At 48.3% G+C, this 22,792-nt stretch overlaps 1 protein-coding gene across 1 annotated transcript in view; it reads left to right on the top strand.

Moving 5' to 3' along the window:
• Positions 1 to 13,726: 13,726 nt before the first annotated feature.
• Positions 13,727 to 22,792, top strand: part of LOC139227653 (FERM domain-containing protein 5) — a 340,559-nt gene continuing 331,493 nt past the window's right edge. Inside the window, exon 1 of the mRNA XM_070858574.1 lies at positions 13,727 to 13,828. Within this exon, the coding sequence (XP_070714675.1) occupies positions 13,727 to 13,828 (102 nt within the window). The remainder of the gene's footprint in view (positions 13,829 to 22,792) is intronic.

The following is a 22,792-nucleotide window of genomic DNA, read 5'->3' on the forward strand; positions in this document are numbered from 1 at the left end:
TGAAAATTATGGAGACCAGCACTGAGCACAGTACTCCAAGTGTGGTCTTACCAAGGTTCTATACAAGTTTAGTGCTTTGATACTGGGGATGTTAGCCTGATCGAGAACACTAACGTTGGTGCATCTGTCCTCCCAGGGGATTTGAAGGATCTTGCGGAGACATCGTTGGTGGTATTTCTCCAACGATTTGAGGTGTCAACTGTACACGGTCCATGTCTCTGAGCCATACAGGAGGGTGGGTATCACTACAGCCCTGTGGATCATGAGCTTGGTGCCATATTGTCCGCATGCCCAACAGAAGACTCCCAAAGCAAACGCTCTACTCGGAACTCCTACACGGCAAGTGAGCCCCAGGTGGGCAGAGGAAACGTTACAAGGACACCCTCAAAGCCTCCTTGATAAAGTGCAACATCCCCACCGACACCTGGGAATCCCTGGCCAAAAACCGCCCTAAGTGGAGGAAGTGAATCCGAGAGGGCGCTGAGCGCCTCAAGTCTCTATCAAACCCCTCTGTTAGGTCACCCCTCAGCCTTCTCCGTTTTTTAGAGAAAAAGAGGTTCTTCTTTAAGTTCCTTCCTGAAGTTGTCCCCAATGAACGCACATTTTCCCAACAGACAGAAGATATGAGAGCCTGGTCTTCGGTCCTATGTTGCTCAGCAGCTGAGTTTTTTTAAATTCAGTGGATGTGGACGTCGTTGGTAAGGCCAGCATTTATTGCCCATCCCTAGTTGCTATTACAAAGGTAGTGGTGAGCCGCCATTTCAGAGGAAAGTTCAGAATCAACCACGTTGCTGTGGGTCTGGAGTCACATTTAGGCCTAGACCGGGTAAGGACAACAACAACAACAACTTGTATTTATATAGCACCTTAAATGTAGTAAACTGTCCCAAGATGCTTCACAGGAGTGTTATAATACAAAAATATAAATTTGACACCGAGCCACGTAAGAAGAAATTAGCGCAGGGCTTGGTCAAAGAGGTAGGTTTTAAGGAGCGTCTTATAGGAGGAAAGAGAGGTAGAGAGGTGGAGAGGTTTAGGGAGGGAGTTCCAGAGCTTGGGGCCCAGGCAGCTGAAGGCACAGCCACTGATGGTTGAGTGATTATAATCAAGGATGCTCAAAAGGGCAGAATTTGAGGAGTGCAGATATTTCAGGGGGTTGTGGGGCTGGAGGAGATTACAGAGATAGGGAGGGACGAGGGCCATGGAGGGATTTGATAACAAGGATGAAAATTTTGAAATCGAGGTGTTGCTTAACTGGGAGCCAATGTAGGTCAGCGATCATGTGGGTGATGGGTGAACAGGACTCAGTGCGAGTTAGGACATGGGCTGTCGAGATTTGGATGACCTCAAGTTTCCGTAGGGTAAAATGTGGGAGGCCGGCCAGGAGTGTGTTGGAGTAGTCACATCTAGAAGTAACAAAGGCAGGGATGAGAGTTTCAGCAGCAGATGAGCTGAGGCAGGGGCGGAGACGGGCGATGTTACGGAGGTGGCAATAAGCAGTCTTAGTTATGCCGCGAATATGTGGCCGGAAGCTCATTTCAGGGTCAAGTATGACACCTAGGTTGCGAACAGTCTGGTTCAGTCTCAGACTGATGCTAGGGAGAGGAATGGAGTCGGTGGCTAGGGAACTGTTTGTAGCGGGGACCAAAGTCAATGGCTTCAGTCTTCGCAATATTTAATTGAAGAAAGTTTTTGCTCATCCAGTACTGGATGTCAGACAATTTAGGGACCATGGAGAGATCGAGAGATGTGCCGGTGAGGTAAACAAAGAAACATAGAAACATAGAAAATAGGTGCAGGAGTAGGCCATTTGGCCCTTCGAGCCTGCACCACCATTCAATAAGATCATGGCTGATCATTCACCTCAGTACCTCTTTCCTGCTTTCAATAGGTAGAGCTGGGTGTCATCAGCGTACATGTGGAAACTGACGCTGTGTTTTCAGAAATGTCGCCAAGGGGCAGCATTTAGATGAGAAATAGGAGGGGACCAAGGATAGATCTGTCATGTATGCAACCTTCATACAACTGTAACCTTCATGTAACTGTAACCTTCATGCAACCACACAGTACACTGTATATATGTCCTGCAAATGCACACTTTGACCACAGGGGGTGAACTTGTGGGAGACACTCCTCACCTGGGCACTCAGGTATTTAAAGGGAGGTCCCACGCAGGGTCATCACTTCTTGGTCCTGGGAATAAAGAAAGGTCACGCAGTGACCGTGTCTGTAGTACATGCCTCGTGTGATTCAGTAGCAAGGTGCAGGGACACCACAAGATCCTAGGGGGACATCAGAGGTAACGATGCGGCGGCGGGAAGAGAAGCCGTTGCAGTTGATTCTCTGGCTACGATTAAATAGATAAGAATGGAACCAGGCGAGTGCAGTCCCACGCAGCTGGGTGATGATGGACAGGCAGAATTCCTTCCGTAAAAGGACGTTAGTGAACCAGATGGATTCTTCCCACAATCCGATAGTTTCATGGTCACCATTACTGATACCAGCTCTTTAAAAAAAAAATCCATTTATTTAATTAACTGAATTTCAATGGGATTCAAACTCAACTCCCCAGATCATTAGTCCAGTTCTTCAGATTACTTGCCCAGTAACATAACCACTATGCTACCATACTGCGAGCTGCTGGAACAGATACCTGAGCGACCTTCAGTGCCTGGAGCTCTGAATTTTCTGACACTTCTTCAGAAGCAGTGGCACAGCCAAGATGCAGAAGTGACAGTGTGGGAACCTGGGCAACAAACCTTTGTCTTATGGAGCAGCACAGATTCAGCAGAATGATACCCGGGGCTAAAAGGGTTAAATTATGAGAATGGGTGGCATAGAGCAGGCCTGTATTCCCTTGGGTATCAAAGGTTCAGGGGTGATCTGATCGAGGTGTTCAATGATGACTCAAGGTATTAGGGGTAGACAGAGAGAAACTGTTTCCACTGGTGGGGGGAGTCCAGAACAAGGGGGCGTCATCTTAAAATTAGAGCCCAGCCGTTCAGGGGTGATGTCAGGAAGCACTTTGTCGCACAAAGGGCAGTGGGAATCTGGAACTCTCTCCCCCCAAAATGCTGTTGTGGCTGGGGGGTCAATTAAAAATGTCAAAACTGCGATTAATAGATTGTTGTTGGGCAAGGGTATTAAGGGTTACGGAACCAAGGCGGGTGGGTGGAGTTAAGATGCAGATCAGCCGTGATCTCATTGAATGTGATGTGGAGCATAAATTCTGGCATGGATCCGTTGGGACGGACAGCTGGTTGTACATTCGATGTGATGGCCGGAAAAGGCCGAATGGCCTCGTCTTGCTCCTTTCCAGAAATCAGCTTGGACACCACTGTAAATAAAGAAAGACTTGCATTTATATAGCACCTTTCACGACCACCAGGCGTCTCAAAGCACTTTTACAGCCAATGAAGTACTTTTGGAGTGTAGTCACTGTTGTAATGTAGGAAACTCAGCAGCCAATTTGCGCACAGCAAGCTCCCACACACAGCAATGTGATAATGACCAGATAATCTGTTTTTTGTTATGTTGATTGAGGGATAAATATTGGCCCCAGGACACTGGGAAGAATTCCCCTGCTCTTCGAAATAGTGCCGTCGGATCTGTTACTTCCACCTGAGAGAGCAGATGGGGCCTCGGTTTAATGTCTCATCTGAAAGACGGCTCCAACTGCGCAGCACTCCCTCAGTACTGCACTGCGAGTGTCAGCCTAGATTTATGTGCTCAAGTCCCTGGAGCGGTCTCCCCACCGAGCGGGTTTGGTTGAGGCCTCCCGCCGGCGGGGAGGGAAGACCGCTGGGGACGTCCGCTGGCGCGCAACTCACGTAAGTGCCCTCCCGCCCGCCGGCCGGACTGCCAGTTTGATCCGGGCGGGAGTCCGCTGCAGCAGGGGGAAGGACTGCCATGTGGAGGCAGGTCTAACCTCAACGGTAAGTATGAAGACCTGCAAAAAAAGGTTAGTGAACTTCTCTTTATTTTCGTTGCAGCGATTCAGGTGGATGGTTTCCCCTGTTCCCCCCCGACCCCCTCCCTGGGCCCGACTCAATCCTCGGCAGCCGAGGATCGCATTTGCCGCCGAAATTGGGAGCTCCCGCCCACTGCCGCCCAGAGTCCCTTTTTTGCCGCCGGGCAGTTTTTCCAGGACTTTTTCATGAAACTTCCGCTCAAAGTACCGTCAGGATCTCAGCGGTCCTTTGGGCGGCACTTGGGCGGAACTTAGCTTCCACCAAGTTCGGGGCCAAAGTCTTCCTGCGGTTAATGACTAGCCTGTTGTTTGCGTTTCAATGCACTGCTGAGTAGATTCCAGTAGGGGTCAGTGTCTCTCACTCCCTCCTAACTCTCGACACTGGCTGCCTGATAGTGGGAGGAATGAGGAGCTGAATTAGATAGATTCAACTCAAGGATGTGTTAGATTTTCAACACCAGAGTTCCAAGAGAAAGACTGAGCCAACACAGCCCAATCGCAGGCAATAAAGAGAGAACTTTGCAAAACGTTACATCTTTGAGCAGAAAAATAGTTTCTAAATAAGCTAAAAGAAAAACCACCTCGCCCAGTAATCTTTTATTAACGGGGTTGATTTCAGTCAGCGAGCAAGCTGATTTACTGAGAGAGTGCGGAGCACCTGGAACTCACTACCACAGCAAGCGGCTGAGGCAAACAGCTTAGATGCTCTCGAAAGGAAGCTAGACGCGTACATGAGAGAAAAGGGGATAGAAAGATAGGCTGAAAGGCTGAGATGAGGCAGATGGACCGGGAGGAGACTCGTGTGGATTATAAACACCAGCACAGACTATTTGGCCGAATAGCCTGTTTCTGTGTTGTGTATTATGTGTGATTCTCTGGAAAACCCAAGCTTGAATGTAACATGCTCGACATCTCCAGCTAAAACTTGCAAAGGTTTGTTGTTCAGTGCATGTTTAATTATTGTTAATATTAATTATAATGGTATGCTTAATAAATCTGGGACATCTAACATGTAATGCCGTGGACCCTATTATGTTGTGGAGTAGATTATATGTAGGGACATCCATCCCCCAATAATGCCTACTATGAGTGAGAAAAAGATTTACGAGAATCATAGATTTATAGAAATTTACAGCATTCGGCCCATCGTGTCCGTGCCGGCCGACCAAGAGCTATCCGGCCTAATCCCACTTTCCAACTCTTGGTCCGTAGCCCTGTAGGTTACGGCTCTTCAAGTGCACATCCAGGTACTTTTTAAATGTGGTGAGGGTTTCTGCCTCTACCACCCTTTCAGGCAGTGAGTTCCAGACCCCCACCACCCTCTGGGTGAAGAAATCTCCCCTCATATCTCCTCTAAACCTCCTACCAATTACTTTAAATCTATGCCCCCTGGTTGTTGACCCCTCTGCCAAGGAAAACAGGTCCTTCCTATCCACTCTATCCAAGCCCCTCATAATTTTACACACCGAATGATTCCAGGGATGAGGGACTTCAGTTACGTGGATAGACTGGCTAAGCTGGGATTGTTCTCCTTGGAGCAGAGAAGGTTGAGAGGAGATTTGATCGAGGTGTTTAAAATCATGAGGGGTCTGGACAGAGTAGATAGAGAGAAACTGTTCCCATTGGTGGAAGGGTGGAGAACCAGAGGACACAGATTTAAGGTGATTGGCAGAAGAACCAAAGACGACATGAGGAAAAACATGTTTACGCAGCGAGTGGTTAGGATCAGGAATGCGCTGCCTGATCGGGTGGTGAAGGCAGACTGAATCATGGCTTTCAAAAGGGAGTTGGATAAGTATCTGAGGGAAAACAAATTAGCAGGGCTACGGGGAAAGGGCGGGGGAGTGGGACTGGCTGAAGTGCTCTTGCAGAGAGCCGGCACGGGCTCGATGGACCGAATGGCCTCCCGTGTGTAACCGTTCTGTGATTCTATGAAAAACGTCGATTCTCTTGAAGCAAAGTAAAGACCCTCGAGGCAACATGGAAGGTTCAGATCAGACTGTTCGCTCAACTTTGATTTTAATGTTTTAGCCAAGGTACTGACAGGAACATGAGATGAACATGCTGAGAAATTGGCCTGGCACAAGAAAGATTCATGAAAAATGGATGTTCAAGAAACTTTCGGCACGGGATTTGTTCCAACTACATAATACTAGAGAAGGGAGATGTCCTTAGTGACCAGCTCTTTAGATGTTGAGGGTCTTTGGTGGACTTGACTCAAAACCTATGTTTGACATAGTGAAAGAATTGGTAGTTTGGACAGGGAATCATTTAATGGATTAACAAGTGTTTACAAAGCACCCACTGAATGTTTTAAAGAACTGTTTCCTGTTCTCTCTGTTTTTCACTTACACCTGGCCACGAGGCAGAGAACTCCTTGTCGGTACACCGTTTCATCGGGCGGGGGCGGGGAACAAGCATCTTTTGTAAGGCATTGGAGAATGCCCAGGTGTTCTGGGAAGGTGGGAGAGGACATCCTTGTGTGCAGCTAACGCTCTACCAATGAGACATCTCCTTGAATGGGTTCTGTCCTCAAACATTGGATTTGATCTGAGCTCTTGACTGTTTAACGGGGCATAAAATGACATAGCATGTACAGCACAGAAACAGGCCATTCGGCCCAACTGGTCCTTGCTGGCTCTTATGCTGCACAATAGCCTCTTCCACTCCTCTTCATCTAAAGAAAGAAAGACTTGCATTTCTATAGCGCCTTTCACAACCACCGGACGTCTCAAAGTGCTTTACGGCCAATGAAGTACTTTTGGAATGTCCTCACTGTTGTAATGTAAACCTATCACCATCTCCTTCTATTCCCTTCTCCCTCATGTGTTTATCCAGCCTCCCCTTAAATCCATCTATACTATTTAGCTCAACCACTCCCTGTGGCAGCGAGTTCCACATTCTCACTGGGGTGAAGAGGTTTCCCCTGAATTCCTGTTGGATTTATTAGTGACTATCTTATATTTATGGCCTCTAGTTCTGGTCTCCCCACAAGTGGAAACATTGGCTCTACGTCTACCCTTTCAAACCCTTTCATCACCTTGAGGTCTCTTATCAGGTCACCCCTCAGCCGTCTCCTTTCTGGAGTAAAGAGCCCCGGCCAGTTCATCCTTTCCTGATAGTTATAACCTCTCCGTTATTTGAATTGTTTGATCTGAGAAACACTTTCCGTTAATATATATCGCATGAAGGCATCGATCAAAGTGCTGGCATTCAGTGCAGAGACCAGAATCGGTAGCATATATATATATAAATGTTCCTATCTCAGCAAGATCCACTGATTAAATTACAAGAGTATTCTTATTAAAATAAAGCTGAAAAGATGCGCCAGCAACCACTAGTGCCTAGTTATGAGGCATTGCTTGGTTGTTGCCGCTGCCTAAGGCTGTCCTCGCCCCCTCGATATAGTCACCTAATATACAGGAAGGAAATCAATCTGAGCAGTCATGAAATAACCTCGGGAGATACTGATATTAATAGATATCGGAGGCGGAAATAATTGAGGGAAGAAATCATGTGGGAAGGAAAGAAGTGTGCCGGGCTTCGGGGAAAGGGCGGGGAAGTGGGACTGGCTGAGGTGCTCTTGCAGAGAGCTGGCACGGGCTCGACGGGCCGAATGGTCTCCTTCTGTGCTGTAACCATTCTGTGATTCTATGGGACAGAATGAAGAACAAGACATAGCTAGTTGCTATTGATGGTAGATGCTTTCCACTATCTCATAGATGGATTGCAGATATATTGTGCAACCATGGAGTTTTCAGATAAGTTCTGAAAGAAAGACTTTCATTTATATAGCACCTTTCATGTCCTCACCACATCGAGGAGTGTATTGGAATAGTTACCATCCAGGAGTGTGTTGGAATAGTCAAGTCTAGAGGTAACTAAAGCATGGATGAGGGCTTCAGCAGCAGATGAGCTGAGCTGAGGCAGGGCGGAGGCGGGCGATGTTAAGGTGGTGGAAATAGGCGGCCTTATTCTTGGAGAGGATATGTGGTGGGAAGCTCATCTAAGGGTCAAATTTGACACCGAGGTTGAGAATGGTCATGTTCAGCCTCAGACAGGGATGGAGTCGGTGGCTAGGGAACGGAGTTTGTGGCAGGGACCGAAGACAATGGCTTCGGTTGTCCCAATATTTAGTTGGAGGAAATTTCTGCTCATCCAGTACAGGATGTCGGACAAGTAGCGTGATAAATCAGAGGCAGTGGAGGGGTCGAGAGAGGTCACGGTGAGGTAGAGCTTGGTGTCGGCAGGGTACATGTGGAAACTGATGCTTGTGTTTTCGGATGATGTCACCAAGGGGCAACCTGTCGATGAGAAATAGGAGGGGGCCAAGGTTAAAGCCTTGGGGGACACCAGAGGTAACGATGCGGGGGCGGGAAGAGAAGCCATTGCAGGCGATTCTCCGGCTACAATTGGATTGATAAGAATGGAACCAGGCGAGTGCAGTCCCACCCAGCTGGACGACGGTGGAGAGGCGTTGGAGGAGGATTGAGTGGTCAACCATGTCAAAGGCTGCAGACAGGTTGAGAAGGACGAGGAGGGATAGTTTACCACGGTCACAGTCACAAAGGATGTCATTTGTGAATTTGATAAGATTTCCTTTCCATTGCTGTTGATGCTACTTTGGCCCCGGTCTTCTCATTTCCATTTTAAGATTATTTGTCACTTCATGGAAAAATGTAATAATATCATCAACCAATGCAGATACAGACCTCTTATTGTAACATTACAATCCCAGGTACTCTTTGCTCCTGTGTGTTAGGCTAGAGGGAAAGAATATGACATCTGTCGGTCAATGCATTTTGTACAGTGATTTGAGACATTGGGACATAAGAAGGAAATAAATAAATGCAAATATTATTACTATAATTTTGTGTCTATGGCTATGGCTGTTAGTGTTGGAACCCTAAAACTTTCCATTTCAGGCACCCAATGTCAAGTCAAGCACTCCCAGCTCCAGTGTAGTTCAATTGTTTTCCTCTCTCTCTCTCTCTCTCCAATATCAGTCCCTATCACTGCCATCTCTGGCTCAGTGGGCAGCACTCTCGCCTCTGAGTCAGAAGGTTGTGGGATCAGGTCCCACTCCAGGGACTTGAGCACATAAATCCAGGCTGACACTCCCAGTGCAGTGCTGAGAGAGCGGCGCACTGTCGGAGGGGCAGTATTGAGGGAGCGCCGCACTGTCGGAGGGACAGTACTGAGGGAGTGCTGCACTGTTGGAGGGGCAGTACTGAGGGAGCGCCACACTGTCGGAGGTGCCGTCTTTCGGAAGAGACATTAAACCGACGCTCCGTCTGATCTCTCAGGTGGATGGAAAAAAATCCAAATGGCACTCTTTCGAAGAAGAGCAGGGGAGTTCTCCCCGGTGTCCTGGCCAATATTTACCCTCAATCAACATCACTAAAACAGATGATCTGGTTATTATCGCATTGATGTTTGTGGGAGCTTGCTGCGTGCAAGTTGGCGGTTGCATTTCCCACATTACAACAGTGACTACACTCCAAAAAGTACTTCGGCTGTCAAGCACTTTAGGACGTCCGGTGGTCGTGAAAGGCGTTATATAAAGGCGCAAGTCTTTCTTTCTTTACTAATAAATCCAAACGGGAATTCAGGGGAAACTTGCTTACCTTGGTTAGAATGAGGAACTCGCTACCACAGGGACATCATCATCATCATAGGCAGTCCTTCAGAATTGAGGAAGACTTGCACAGGGAGTGGTTGAGGTGAATGGCAGAGATGCAGTTAAGAGGAAGCCAGATAAACACAAGAGGGAGAAAGGAATAGAAGGATATGCTGATGGGGTGAGATGGAGTAGGGGTGGGAGGAGGCTGGTGTGGAGCATAAACCCCGGCAGTTGGGCCAAATGGCCTGTTTCTGTGCTGTACATTCTCTGCCCAAATGCGTCGGAGTGGCATTCTCTCCTGCCGACTCCAACCATCTTGTGACTCACTTAGTGAAGTTGCCCATTTAATCCGATTTGTATAGTTTTTGTGCCAAGAGTCCGCGATCATTTGGAACTGGATTAAGACTGCCCACATTGATTTTATGTAGAACCCTTACAGCTGGCAGACAGGGAAAGACTTCTACCTCATCAGTCTTGGCTGGATTTGAACTCAGATCCCAGAAAGGTCAGCATCCAAAACACTGCACACCGGAATCCTGAGAAACTGAGAGAACTCTGCAAAATATTTTCAATATAACTTTTTCTAAAATTGCAGTCTGCAAACAGAGCAAGCTAGGTTGAGTCATAGTACCATTATCTCTAAGGCAGAGGAGGTTATGGATTCAAGTCATACTCCAGGACTTCAGCACATAATCCAGACTAACACATCAGTACAGTACCCAGGTAGTGCTGCAATGATGGAGAAGCTATCTTTTGGATGAGACGTTAGACCGAGGGTCTATCTAGTTATGCAGGTGGACACAAACTATCACCTGGAACTATTCAAAGAAAAACATTAGCGTTCTCTGGATGTCCTACTAAATATTCATCCTTCAATCAGTGCTAAAACAGTTGATCTGGTCATTTATCTCATTGTTGTTTTATAGGAACTTGCTGCGTACAAATTGGTTGCTGTGTTTGCCAAATAACACCAGTGACTGCGCTTGCTCTGCGCAGCATCTCCCTGCTCCAATCGGGAGTTGGGACCTGAACCCACATCTATTTTCATCTGTTTCCTAAGGTCTCCTTGGACCTGTTTCTTGCTGGGAAAGAAAGGGGAGGGGAAGGTGACATGGGCACTTCTCTCTTTGAAATCACTAACATAAAATTAAACAACAACAACTTGTATTATATAAGCGCCTTTAACGCAGTGAAACATCCCAAGGCGCTTAACGGGAGTGTTATAAGACCAAATTTTGATACCGAGCCGCAAAAAGAGAAATTAGCACAGGTGACCAAAAGCTTGGTCAAAGAGGCAGGTTTTAAGGAGCGTGTTGAAGGAGGGAGGAGAGGTAGAGAGGCGGAGAGGTTTAGGCAGGGAGTTCCAGAGCTTAGGGCCCAGGCAACAGAAAGCATGGTCACCAATGGCTGAGCGATTATAATCAGGGATGCTCAGGATTCACAAACATCTGGTCATCTGCAAACCTTCCTTTGCAATTAAACTCTTAGTGACCTCAGACTGCATTTACTTACAGCGTTTAGTGTTTTTTGCCTGAAGGATAAAGACTATCTGAATCACAGCTCTACCTAGCAGCAGAATAATACACTGTGAATGACATGATATAACCGAACCCTGTTCATTTAAAAAGGGGAATTTACCACGAGCAATACCATGGGAGATTAGCTAGTTGGAGAATAATATCCAAGTAGCGATAGCCAGAGGTGGAGCTAATGTCTGAGGATTGACGGGAGGTGGGGGGGAGAAGGTCAAAGTTTGGTTTCGACAGACTTAGCATGGCGATGCTCCAATGCCACTTTGCCATTTGTGTCAGACTCAAATCCTCGACATAATCGTGAATTTGAATGTTAAGCGAGTAAATTATTTGCCAACAGTTTTAGATGAAACCTTCAAATTTGGTTGAATTCATGGAGTTTTGGGCAGGTGTCATGACCCCCTGAGGCACCTCCCTCCCCCACCCCCTTGCCACGAGACAGTTGGGTCATGACCAAACCATAAACAGAGAATTCAGATCTTTCATTATTTTTGTTCATTACGCAAATACTTCGGAGTCTTTGAAGAGTTAATGACTTGATATCTTCACTTTAACTCTTTCTCCTGATTTCCCCTCTTCTCATCAAGCAATCCCAGGCCAGGTTCTGATATACTGAGGCCATGGAGAGGGGGCAGAGGAGATTTACCAGAATGGTACCAGCGATGAGGGCCTTCAGTTATCTGGAGAGATTAAAGAATTAAAGAAGCTGGGATTGTTCTCCTTAGAGTAGGAAAGGTTAAGGGGAGATTCGATAGAGGTCTTCAAAATTTTGAGGGGATTTGATCGAGTCAATAAGAAGAAACTGTTTCTGGTGGCAGGAGGGTTGGTGACCAGGGGACACAGGTTTAAGGTGATTGGCAAAAGAATCCGGGTAGCTGAGAAGAATGTTTTTACTCAACAATTTGTTGTGATTGGGAACATGCTGCCTGAAAGGGCGGTAGGAGCAGATTCAATAGTAACTTTCAAACCAGGGATTGGATAAATACTTGAAAAGGAAACATTTGTGGGTCTGTGGAAAAAGAGCAGGGGGAGAGGGACTAATGGGATCGCTCTGTCACAGAGACGACACAGGCACGATGGGCCGAATGGCCTCCTTCTGCGCTGTAGGATTCTATCTGATTATATTTTTTATCAAGCCCAAAGCCAAGTTGAGGGCAGGTTTGGGTATGACGAGGGTTACAGGCACAGAATGGCTGGGCAGGGGGACGTTGGGGAACTCTACAAGAATTGCATTGAGGCATATTGTTACATTTTACATTTCTTATCTGTGTTTTTATTATTATTTGGGAGTAAATAATTTTTTCTGGCAGACTCTGCAACCCATATTGGCAGCTCACTCAATGTGGTGTGTGTGCCATTGCCTCATTCACTTTGAGGCACTACATGGAATCTGACTTTCCCTTCAGGCGAGATAGTTCATGGCATTAATAATCATGTCGTTTCTCAGTTTCGGCTTGGGGTTTAACTGCAGTTTGACTTTCCAGCCGAGTTCTTTGTGTCTCCTTTCCGGAATGATTTCAGGCAACTCGCATCGCTTGTTCAAGTCACAGTAATATATTTATATATGTAAATTGATTGCCTTTGGCTAGTCATTACCCAACGTGCTAATAACTAATAATAAGGCATCTGTTTGCTGTGTTGGGTCTGGTGGAGCCCATGCTTGATGCTTGCTTTTCTCTCTCTTGTTTTTTTTGGGGGAAGGGATGGTTTGCTTTGTCCCCTCTGCTGGTCTGCCCCCTCCCCTCCTCCCTCCCCCTGACACCTTCACCCCTGGGTACAACTCCCCAATGCCAGGCAATAGGAGCTGTCCCAGTGTCCCTGGCTAAACCCCATCTTGCTTCGCTCGCCTTCAGCCGGCCTGTGTGCTAATAAAGGGAGATTTATGCAGAACAGTTAGCGAGAGCTGTGCAGAGGCGCTGCACACAAGACATACAAGGGAACAAATTAAACCCCAGTGTTGTCGGTGCTATCATTATGCAGCATTTGAAATGCAACAAAGGAATGCAATGGGACAGGTTAAAATCCTGGGCTGCAGAGTGGGCAAATGTTTAGTTACTGGGTGCATTTAAAAGATTTCCCGCACGAAGTTGGATCTCCCTCGTTCAAACCCTGCAATTTGATCCCAGTGAATAGATTCTGTCTCTCTGAGCGCTCTCTCTCCCGGGCTGGGCCAAGCCAGCACCCGCCTCCCTCTGCTCCTCTCCCCCCCGCTACGATTGGTGGGAGGAGGCGTCAGCCAGGGCGGCTGCGGGCGCTGATTGGCGGAGTGGGCTGTCGGTCAGGGCTGCAGGAGGCTCGGATCCTTGTGCCGATTTAAAGCCCCGGAATCAGCTGCAGAGCGCAGGGGAATGCAGGCCGGGGCAGGCAGGGCAATGAGCCGGCTCTGCCACAGAGCCAGAGCCCAGCACATCCCCATCCCCATCCCAGCCAGGGGCTGCAGCAGCAGGCAGAGCAAAAACATAGAGCCCTCCAAAAATAAATACAATTAAAGCAACCTCCTCATTAACAAATTGCATCCTATATATATATATATATAAATATTTTTTATTTTGTCTGTGGTTCTGTTCCTCGATTGCACAACCTCCGCCCTCCCGGTGAAAGATGCTGAGCAGGCTGAGGAGCGGCAGCATCAGGAACCTGGACCGGGAGTTCGACTGCACGGTCAGGCTGCTGGATGATTCCGAATATCCCTGCACCATTCAGGTCAGTGCCAGCCTGGGAGAGTGTGTGTGTGTGTGTGTGTCTGTCTGACTGTGTGTGTGTATGTGTGTTTATGTCTGTGTGTGTGTGTGACTGTGTGTGTCAGTGTGTGTGTGTCTGTCAGTGTATCTATGTGTGTGAGTGTGTGTCTCTGTGTGTGCGTGTCTGTCAGTGTATCTATGTGTGTGCGTGTGTGTCTCTGTGTGTGTGTCTATCTGTGTCAGTGTGTCTGTGTGTCTCTGTGTCAGTGTGAGTGTCTGTGTGTGTAAGTGTGTGTATCTGTGTGTGTGAGTGTGTGTCCCTGAGTGTGTGTCTGTCTGTGTCAGTGTGTCAGTGTGCCTCTGTGTGAGTCTGTGTCTGTGTGTGTCAGTGTGTGTGTTTGTGTTTGTGTGTGAGTGTATCTGTGTGTGTGTGTCAGTGTGTCTTTGTGCCTCTGTGTGAGTGTGTGAGGCTGGGACAAGGACGAGGACATCAGCTGCTGATTGCAAGATGCAACTCTGTGTGTGTCTCTGACAGACTTTGCATCGTTTTTATAACTGCGTGGCTATTTCACTGCTGTGTGTGTGTGTGTGTGAGTGTATTTTACATATTATAATAGTTATTTGTGTGTCTTGCCTGCACTGTCAAAGGGGGTAACCTATATTGAATGGATGAGATCATGGTCATCTCAAAGCCTGATTGTATTTAGCTGAAATTGTGCTGAACTTTTCTGTTAGACTGTTGGTCCCCACACCATCCTCCTGAAGGTTGTTATAATGGACCTTGAGCAAAGTGGGGTTATTTTTTCTGTTGCTTTTGTGCAGAACAGCCGTGTTGTGGGAGAAGGAATTCACTTCTGCTAGTTACCATCTGTGTAGAATGCATCTCTTTCCCCCCCCCCCCCAACCCTGGTCAGTCAATACTAAGACTCCTCTTGTCTGGCTGTAGATAACAAGGCAATATAGAAGGTGTTATATATTATATATGGTGTCGAAGGTGTGCTGCCTTTCTATCTCGGTGTTAGAATGGTCAGAAGAGTGGCACCCCCTGCCAGCTTGGCTGCTAACTCGAAGCAAATTGAGCCAGAAATCTGGTGGTGATTCCAGTCCTACTGCGTCTCCTCCGCAGGCTGGTTTAGGATAACGACTTGCACCATTATGTATTGAATAGTGGGATACCCAGATTTAACATGGTGAAATGCCATGTGTGTGTCTTTGTGTTACTGCTACTGTGATAACTGTCCATCACCAGCCTTTTCTCCACCCCTTTCCCCCTTCCCAAAAACAAGCAGACGGAGGCTGCCTGTCTCACGGATGAACGTGCGTGAACTATTTTAACCAAAATTATTATTATGAATAAAATAGTCATCCAATTCTCTTACGAGTCTTAAAAAAAGAAGGCTGAGGGGTGACTTAATGGCAGTCTATACAATGATGAAAGGTTTTGATTGAGTGGATACAGAGAGAATGTTTCCACTTGTGGGGAAGAGCATAACTAGAGACCATCGATATAAGATAGTCACCAAGAAATCCAATCGGGAATTCAGAAGAAATGTCTTTATCCAGAGAGTGGTGAGAATGTGGAACTCGCTGCCACAGGGAGTACCACCACTATAGCACAGTGGTTATATTACGGGACCAGTAACCCTGAGGCTTGGACTAATGATCTGGAGACCTGAGTTCAAATCCCACCACAGCAGCTAGAGAATTTAAATTCAGTTAATTAAATAAATCTGGAATAAAAAGCTAGGGTCAGTAATGGTGCCATCTGGTTCACTAATGTCCTTCAGGGAGGGAAATCTGCTGCCCTTACCTGGTGTGACTCCAGACCAACAGCAATGTGGCTGCCCCATAACTGCCCTCTGAAATGGTGGCTCACCACCACCTTCTCGAGGGCAATTAGGGACGGGCAATAAATGTGATGCCAATGATTTAAAAAAAAAAAGTTGAGGCAAATGACATAGATGCATTTAAGGGGGAGGCTAGCTAAAGAGGGAGAAGGGAATAGAGGGTTATGCTCACAGTTAGATGCCTCGAGTGGAGCAGCATAATGCCGGCATGGACTGTTTCTGTATTTCCTACATCATCCTGTGAAATAAACTTTCCCTCAGTGTGATGGGTCTCTACATGCATAGAAGCTTGGTGGAGCAAGGGCCTGTACCTTCCTGCATTGGTGAAGCATTGTTGCCGGGTGAAGCATCTTGCGTGATGTTGTACGGGTGGGAGAACTGTGAGTACCCTGTGGTCCCACACATTGCTAAAACGCTTGAATGGAAGGCTGGGTGTAATAGTTGGCACTGCAGAAGATCGAGTTTGTGGCATTCTATCATTTAACAACAACTTGAATTTATATATCACCTTTAACATAGTAAACCGTCCCAAGGCTTTTCATAGGAGCGATTATCAAACAAAATTTGACACCAAGCTGCAAAAGGATATTAGGCCAGGTGACTAAAAGCTCGGTCAAGGAGTTTTAAGGAGCGTTTAAAGAAGGAGAGAGAGGTATCGAGGCGGAGAGGTTTAGGGAGGGTGTTCCAGAGTTTGGGGCCCAGGCAGCAGAAGGCACGGCCACCGATGGTGGAGCGATTTATAATTGTGGTTGCGCAAGAGGCCAGAATTGGAAGAGATTTGTAAGACTGGAGGTAAGTTACAGAGACGGGAGTTATAGGGCTAGAGGAGTTACAGAGAGAGGGAGGGTTGTGGGGCTAGAGGAGTTACAGAGATCACGGAGGGGGGTGCGGGGGAGGGTGGGGAGTGGGAGGATTGTTGGGCTGGAGGGGGGGGGCGGAGAGAGGGAGGGCTGGAGGAGGGGGTGGAGAGAGGGTGAGTTGTAGGGCTGGAGGAGGGGCGGAAGGAGGGAGGGCTGTAGGGCTGGAGGGGGCGGAGTGGGATGCACTCCAGTGGGTAATGCAGCATGCCCCCTGAGAAGAGGTTTTGGAACACAGGGCCATTCAGCCCCTCGAGCCTGTTCTGCCATTCAATGCGATCACGGCTGATCTGTATCTTAACTCCATCCACCTGCCATGGCTCCATATTCTTTATATCCTTGACGAGCAAAAATCTTTTGATCTCAGATTTAACATTATTAATTGGCTGCTTTTTGTGGGAGAGAGTTCAACACTTCGACCACCCTTTGCATGAAGAACTGTTTCCTAACTTCTGTCCTGAATGGCCTGGCTCTGATGTTATGGTTATGGCCCCTTGTCCTAGACTCCGCCACCAGCGGAAAATGGTTCTCTCTATCCACCCTATCAATTCCTTTCAAAATCCTAAAAACCTAAATCAAATTGTTGCGTTTAGAATAACTCCACAAGACTGTACATCTTAAGCTCAAACTGTTGTGACCGTGTAACTCCAGAGTGAGGAAGCAGCATGATGAATCACCTTTTATACCTGCTTTCCCAGGGTGCACAGGTGATCCTTGGGTCTCCCACAGGTGTGCCCCCTGGTGGCAAGTCTTACACATTGGTGAGGCTTACATACATAACATCCCCCCCGCCCCCCCCACCCCCCCCCCCCCAAAGTCTTATGTACAAGTTATTTACAAGTTGAGGCGATCTGGCGCTCTGCGTTCCTGGGCCCATCGCCTGAGTTGAAGTCCTGGCATGGGTGATTTGGTCGGATCATTGCTGCAAAGCCGTGTGGCTGGTCTGATCGGACTGACGGGCATGGTGGGTTCATCCTCGTGGTTGACAGCGAGGTCGATTGTGTTAGTGGGTCGCTGGGGGACAGGTTCTTTCACAGTAGTTCCTGGTTATCTGTAGTTCGCAGTTTGGTCTGGTCCAAATGCTTCCTGCGTTTGCCCATTACATGGTTTCACAAACGCTCCATTTTCATCACAAACACTCCATTCCCCTCTTTGGCTAATACAGTGCTAGCAGCCCATCTGGGGCCATGATCATGGTCTACAGCATTTATTCTGATGTCACGTGGGGAAGCCGTGCGATCGTGGTACATTCTCTGCAGATAGCATACGGAAGGCCCGGTTCTGAGTGATTCAGTCCGGTGACTGCATAGCATCCGGGATAGCCGGGTCTGTGGGGTGTTTACCGTGACACGTGTGGTGCTCGGCCTATTGTCGCTGACCTTAAGGTCCGGCAAGCCAAGGATGACAGATATGGCCTTGAAACTATCAGTAGTGGCGGGAGGCCACGTGCTCCCCGTGGATCCTGGGCAATGGTATGGAGGCCCCGGACCACCGACTGTGTGTAGCCTCCCTGCCTTTCTTTGCAACATTACAGGGTTGCTCCATAGGGGCCAATCTGATGGGATGAGCATTACGTCTTTGCGACGGATAAGCTGCAACATCCCGTCTAGCGGTTCGCCGTTAGCAGGTGGTAACATGGGATCCTGGCTGGTCCAGGTCCTAGTCTGGGGAGCCGTTACGGTTGACCCCTCGATTTCTAGCACTTCCATAACAACGAGCAGCTCTGCGTGCTGCGCTGTTTCCACCCCGTTGGTGGGCAACGGTAGCCAATTGAGGGCATCAGCGCTGTTCTCAGTGCCTGGTCCGTGCCGGATCATGTTACAGTGCACAGACACTGTTAGACATATTTGAAACAAAGCATTGAAATAGTGCCTCTGCTCTCCAAAAACTGTGAGATTGACAGCTTGTCTGACTCAAGCAAATATTGGGACACTCTTTGGTACGTCTCTTTTGTCCCGTGAACGCAGGCTACTGCCTTGGTTAACTTATTGGATACATGTACAACTGGTTGGGGCTCGACTGCTACTTTGGCTTGCTGTACAACACGCCCGACCCCATGTGACAACACATCACTTGCTACAAGTAATTTGTTAGATACATATACGACCGGTTGGTGTTCGCCCGTTACTTTGGCTTATTGTAAGGTACCCCCGACCCCATATGATAATACATCATTGACCGCGAAAGAGTGCTCACATGGTTACACAGTGCAAACAACTTATTGGAACGTAGTGGGTTCCTGGCCTTCTCAGCGGCCGCTCCTTTACCTTTGCCCCAAGCCCAGTCATCTTCCTTGCTGGGCAACACATGCCTCTGCTTCGTTGCGGCAACATCCCGTGGTCTGAACGCTCTCTCGTCCCGCGGTCTGGACGCACTCTCGTCCGTGTCCGTGATGCCGACTGCCGTGATCTTCCTCCCCAGGGATTTTGCCTCTGGCATCGGGAAGACACATTTGGATCGTTTCGGCCGGAGTCCCACTCTGCTTGGTCGACCTGGAGCCTCTTCCATCGTCGCGAAGAGGTCGTTGGCTTTGGGTGGTGGGTACCGCACCTGTACCGCTGCTTGGTTGATCTTTACATCCTCGTGGTCGTGATGAGCGGCCTGTGCCTCGGGGATCTGCAAATGGATCTACACTTCGATGCCTGGTTCAGCTGAAGGTGGGGGCTTGCTCAGCCTTTGAGCAGGGGAGACGTTGTTCGCCGGAGAAGGTACACAGAGGTCTTCCCAGTTCCATCGAATCTTCCCCATTCACCTTCTACCAAGCAGCATTTGCCCATCACCTGAAGCAATCCACAGTGGTAAATCATGCACCGCTCCCTCATGGGATACTCTTATGTCCGCACTACCAATAACTGGTATCAGTTCCTTGGTGCAGGTGCGCAGCTTTGCCTGAATTGGGATCAGTTTGGGTCGTTGTGCTCTGTCACCCCACAGCCTCTTGAATGCCTTCTGGCTCATAATTGATTGACTCGCCCCTGTGTCTCATTCCATGGAGACTGGAGTACCATTAAGTTTAACTTTTAACATTATCGCAGGGCTTTTGGTGTGAAGGTGTGTACCCCATACACTTTCTCTTCATCCTCAGGTTGAGTTGCCTCTCCTGCTTGTTCAGCGTGATCCTCGCTGGATTGTTCATCTTCTGCCGACTCTGCCACGTGGTGAGTCGCAGCACGTCTGCACATTCGCTGGAGGTGCCCCATTGTTCCACAGCCTTTGCACATGTAGTGCTTGAATCGACATTGATGGGCTCGATGATTACCCCCGCAGCGCCAACATGGTGTTAATGGATTCGCATTCACGCCCCACAGCGGACTTTGAGTCATCCTAGATCTGACCTCTGCGGGTGTGTAGGCCCTGCCATGTACAGTTCTGCCGGTGAGTTTCGATGCTGCAATGATATCTGTTTAGTGTTATCGTTCGTGGACATAAAAGCCTGGGCTATCGTGATGGCCTTGCTTAGATCTTAGGATTCGGCAGACAGCAGTTTGTGAAGAATGAACTCGTGGCCGATTCCAAGCATGAAAAAGTCCCGCAACACTTGCGGGACCGTGCGTATTTGCTGAATTTTTGGGACAAAACTGGGGTCTATCCTTTTTTTTGGTCAAACATGGATGACCTCACACTTACCTGCGTTGAAATGCACCTGCAGCAGTTTTGCCCACTCACTTAATCTATCAACGTCGCACTGTCATTTTCTGTTCCCGTCTACACAACTTACTACACCACCAATCTTCGTGTTGTTGCTCAACTTGGATATATGGCTCTCTGCTGTGTTACCTATTGTGGGCTAGGCAATCCACGGGTATCAGCCTGATCTAAACTCTCTGTTATGATGACAACAGACCCTTAAAACGTATGATGGCAGCACAGAGAAAGAATCCAGAAACGGACACCGGAGAAGAGCCCAGCAGAATGTCACCTTTGCTGCTGTCGTGTTGACGTGAATCTGTGTGGAGTTGCTGAGCGCTTGTGTTATTAATCCATGCGTCAAACTCTGGCACAACACTGATGCTCTTCAACACAATGTTACCACTGCTCCAAAGGCTAGATTACGAGGCGAGATTACATAAACTGGGTTTGTATTCCCTGGAATATAGATGGTTAACGGGCAATACGATTGAGGTTTTTGAGAGGAATTGACAGGGTAGAAAGAAAGAAAGACTTGCATTTATATAGCGCCTTTCACGACCACCGGACGTCCCAAAGCGCTTTACAGCCAATGAAGTACTTTTGGAGTGTAGTCACTGTTGTAATGTACAAAACACAGCAGCCAATTTGCGCACAGCAAGCTCCCACACACAGCAATGTGATAATGACCCAAATAATCTGTTTTTGTTATGTTGATTGAGGGATAAATATTGGTCCCAAGACACCAGGGATAACTCCCCCTGCTCTTTGAAATAGTGCCATGGGATCTTTTACATCCACCTGAGAGAGAAGACAGGGCCTCGGTTTAACATCTCATCTGAAAGACGGCACCTCCAACAGTGTGGCGTTCCCTCAGCACTGCACTGAGAGTGTCAGCCTGGATTTATGTGCTCAAGTCCCTGGAGTGGGACTTGAACCCACGACCTTCTGACCCAGAGGGGAGTGTGCTACCCACTGAGCCACAGCTGATGCAGCTGGTAGATAAAGAGAAACGTTTCGCGCTGGTGGGGAAGTCTAGGACAAGGGGAGATAACCTTAAAATCAGAGCCCGGCCAATCAGGAGCGACATTAGGAAACACTTCTTCACGCAAAGGGTGGTAGAAGTGTGGAACTCTCTCCCACAAAAAGCCTTGGCCTCAGTATTCTGTTCAATATTACTTTCACGGCCAGCCTCCTGCTTGTGTATCTGGGCCGCCTGAGGACAAGAGCTGGCTCAGTCGCGATTGAAATTCCGCCAAGACTCAATATCCAGACACGCACGGGCAGAATGACCACCAGCTCAAGACACCAGAGAGCATTTTCTCCCCGGGGAAAATCGGGCTTCAGGGAATCTGGTGTTGTCATCGAGGCCGTTACCCAAGACCATTGCCAGGCCTAAACCTTCAAGGGTGTGACATCACAAGGACACAGCTTCTGTTCCTAACTTGCACCGAGTCTCGCTCACCCATCACCCCCTGTGCCCCACGTCCTAACTCGCATCGAGTTCTGTTCACCCATCACCTCTTGTGCTCGCTGCCCCGTGTCCTAACTCGCATTGAGTCCCGTTCACCCATCACCCCCTGTGCTCGCTGCCCATATCCTAACTCGCACCAAGTCCCGCTCATCCATCACCCCCTGTGCTTGCTGACCCGTGCCCTAACTCGCACCGAGTTCCGTTCACCCATCACCCCCTGTGCTCGCTGCCCGTATCCTAAATCGCACCAAGTCCCGCTCACCCATCACCCCCTGTGCTCGCTGACCTACATTTGCTCCCGGTCCGGCAAAGCCTCAATTTTAAAACTCTCACCCTTATTTTCAAATCCCTCCATGGGCTCGTCCCTCCCTATCTTTGTAATCTCCTCCAACCCTACAATCCCCTGAAATCTCTGCGTCCTCCAATTCTGGTCTGTTGCCCATCCCTGATTATAATTGCCCCACCATTGGCGGCCGTGCCTTCAGCTGCCTGGGCCCTATGGTCTGGAATCCTCTCCCTAAACCTCTTCGCCTCTCTACCTCTTTCTCTCCTCTTTGAAGATGCTCCTTAAAACCGACCTCTTTGACCAAGCTTTTCGTCACCTGATATCTCCTTATGTGGTTCGGTGTCAAAATTTTTTTGATAACACTGCTGTGAAGATATTTTATTACGTTAAAGCCACTATATAAATGCAAATTGTTGTTGTTACAGACAGGAAAACACAGGTGAGTGAAGGATATTAGGCACATTGCTGCCTGGTTGTTCACTGGCCAGTGTAACTCACACACTGACCTCCTCAACCACTGGTGACGTTACCTCTTGTGCAATAAGCTTGTGTCTAATTTCAGGTAAACTGGGAAATTCCTTCCTAACTCCATAAGACAACCAAACAACCTCCAGGAGACTAGGGTTACCCGTGAATCTTCCCATGGTAAATCCCCTACCCTTCGATACATGTTCACTCCTTCTTTCTAGGCTGACACTCCAGTGCAGTGCTGAGGGAGTGTTGCACCGTTGGAGGGGCAGTACTGAGGGAGCACAGTACTGTCGGAGGGGCAGTACTGAGGGAGCACAGCACTGTCGGAGGGGCAGTACTGAGGGAGCACAGCACTGTCGGAGGGGCAGTACTGAGGGAGCGCAGCACTGTCGGAGGGGCAGTACTGAGGGAGCACAGCACTGTC

The sequence above is a fragment of the Pristiophorus japonicus genome, chromosome 17 (genome assembly GCF_044704955.1).
Source record: "Pristiophorus japonicus isolate sPriJap1 chromosome 17, sPriJap1.hap1, whole genome shotgun sequence".
In the NCBI taxonomy this organism is placed as follows: domain Eukaryota; kingdom Metazoa; phylum Chordata; class Chondrichthyes; family Pristiophoridae; genus Pristiophorus; species Pristiophorus japonicus.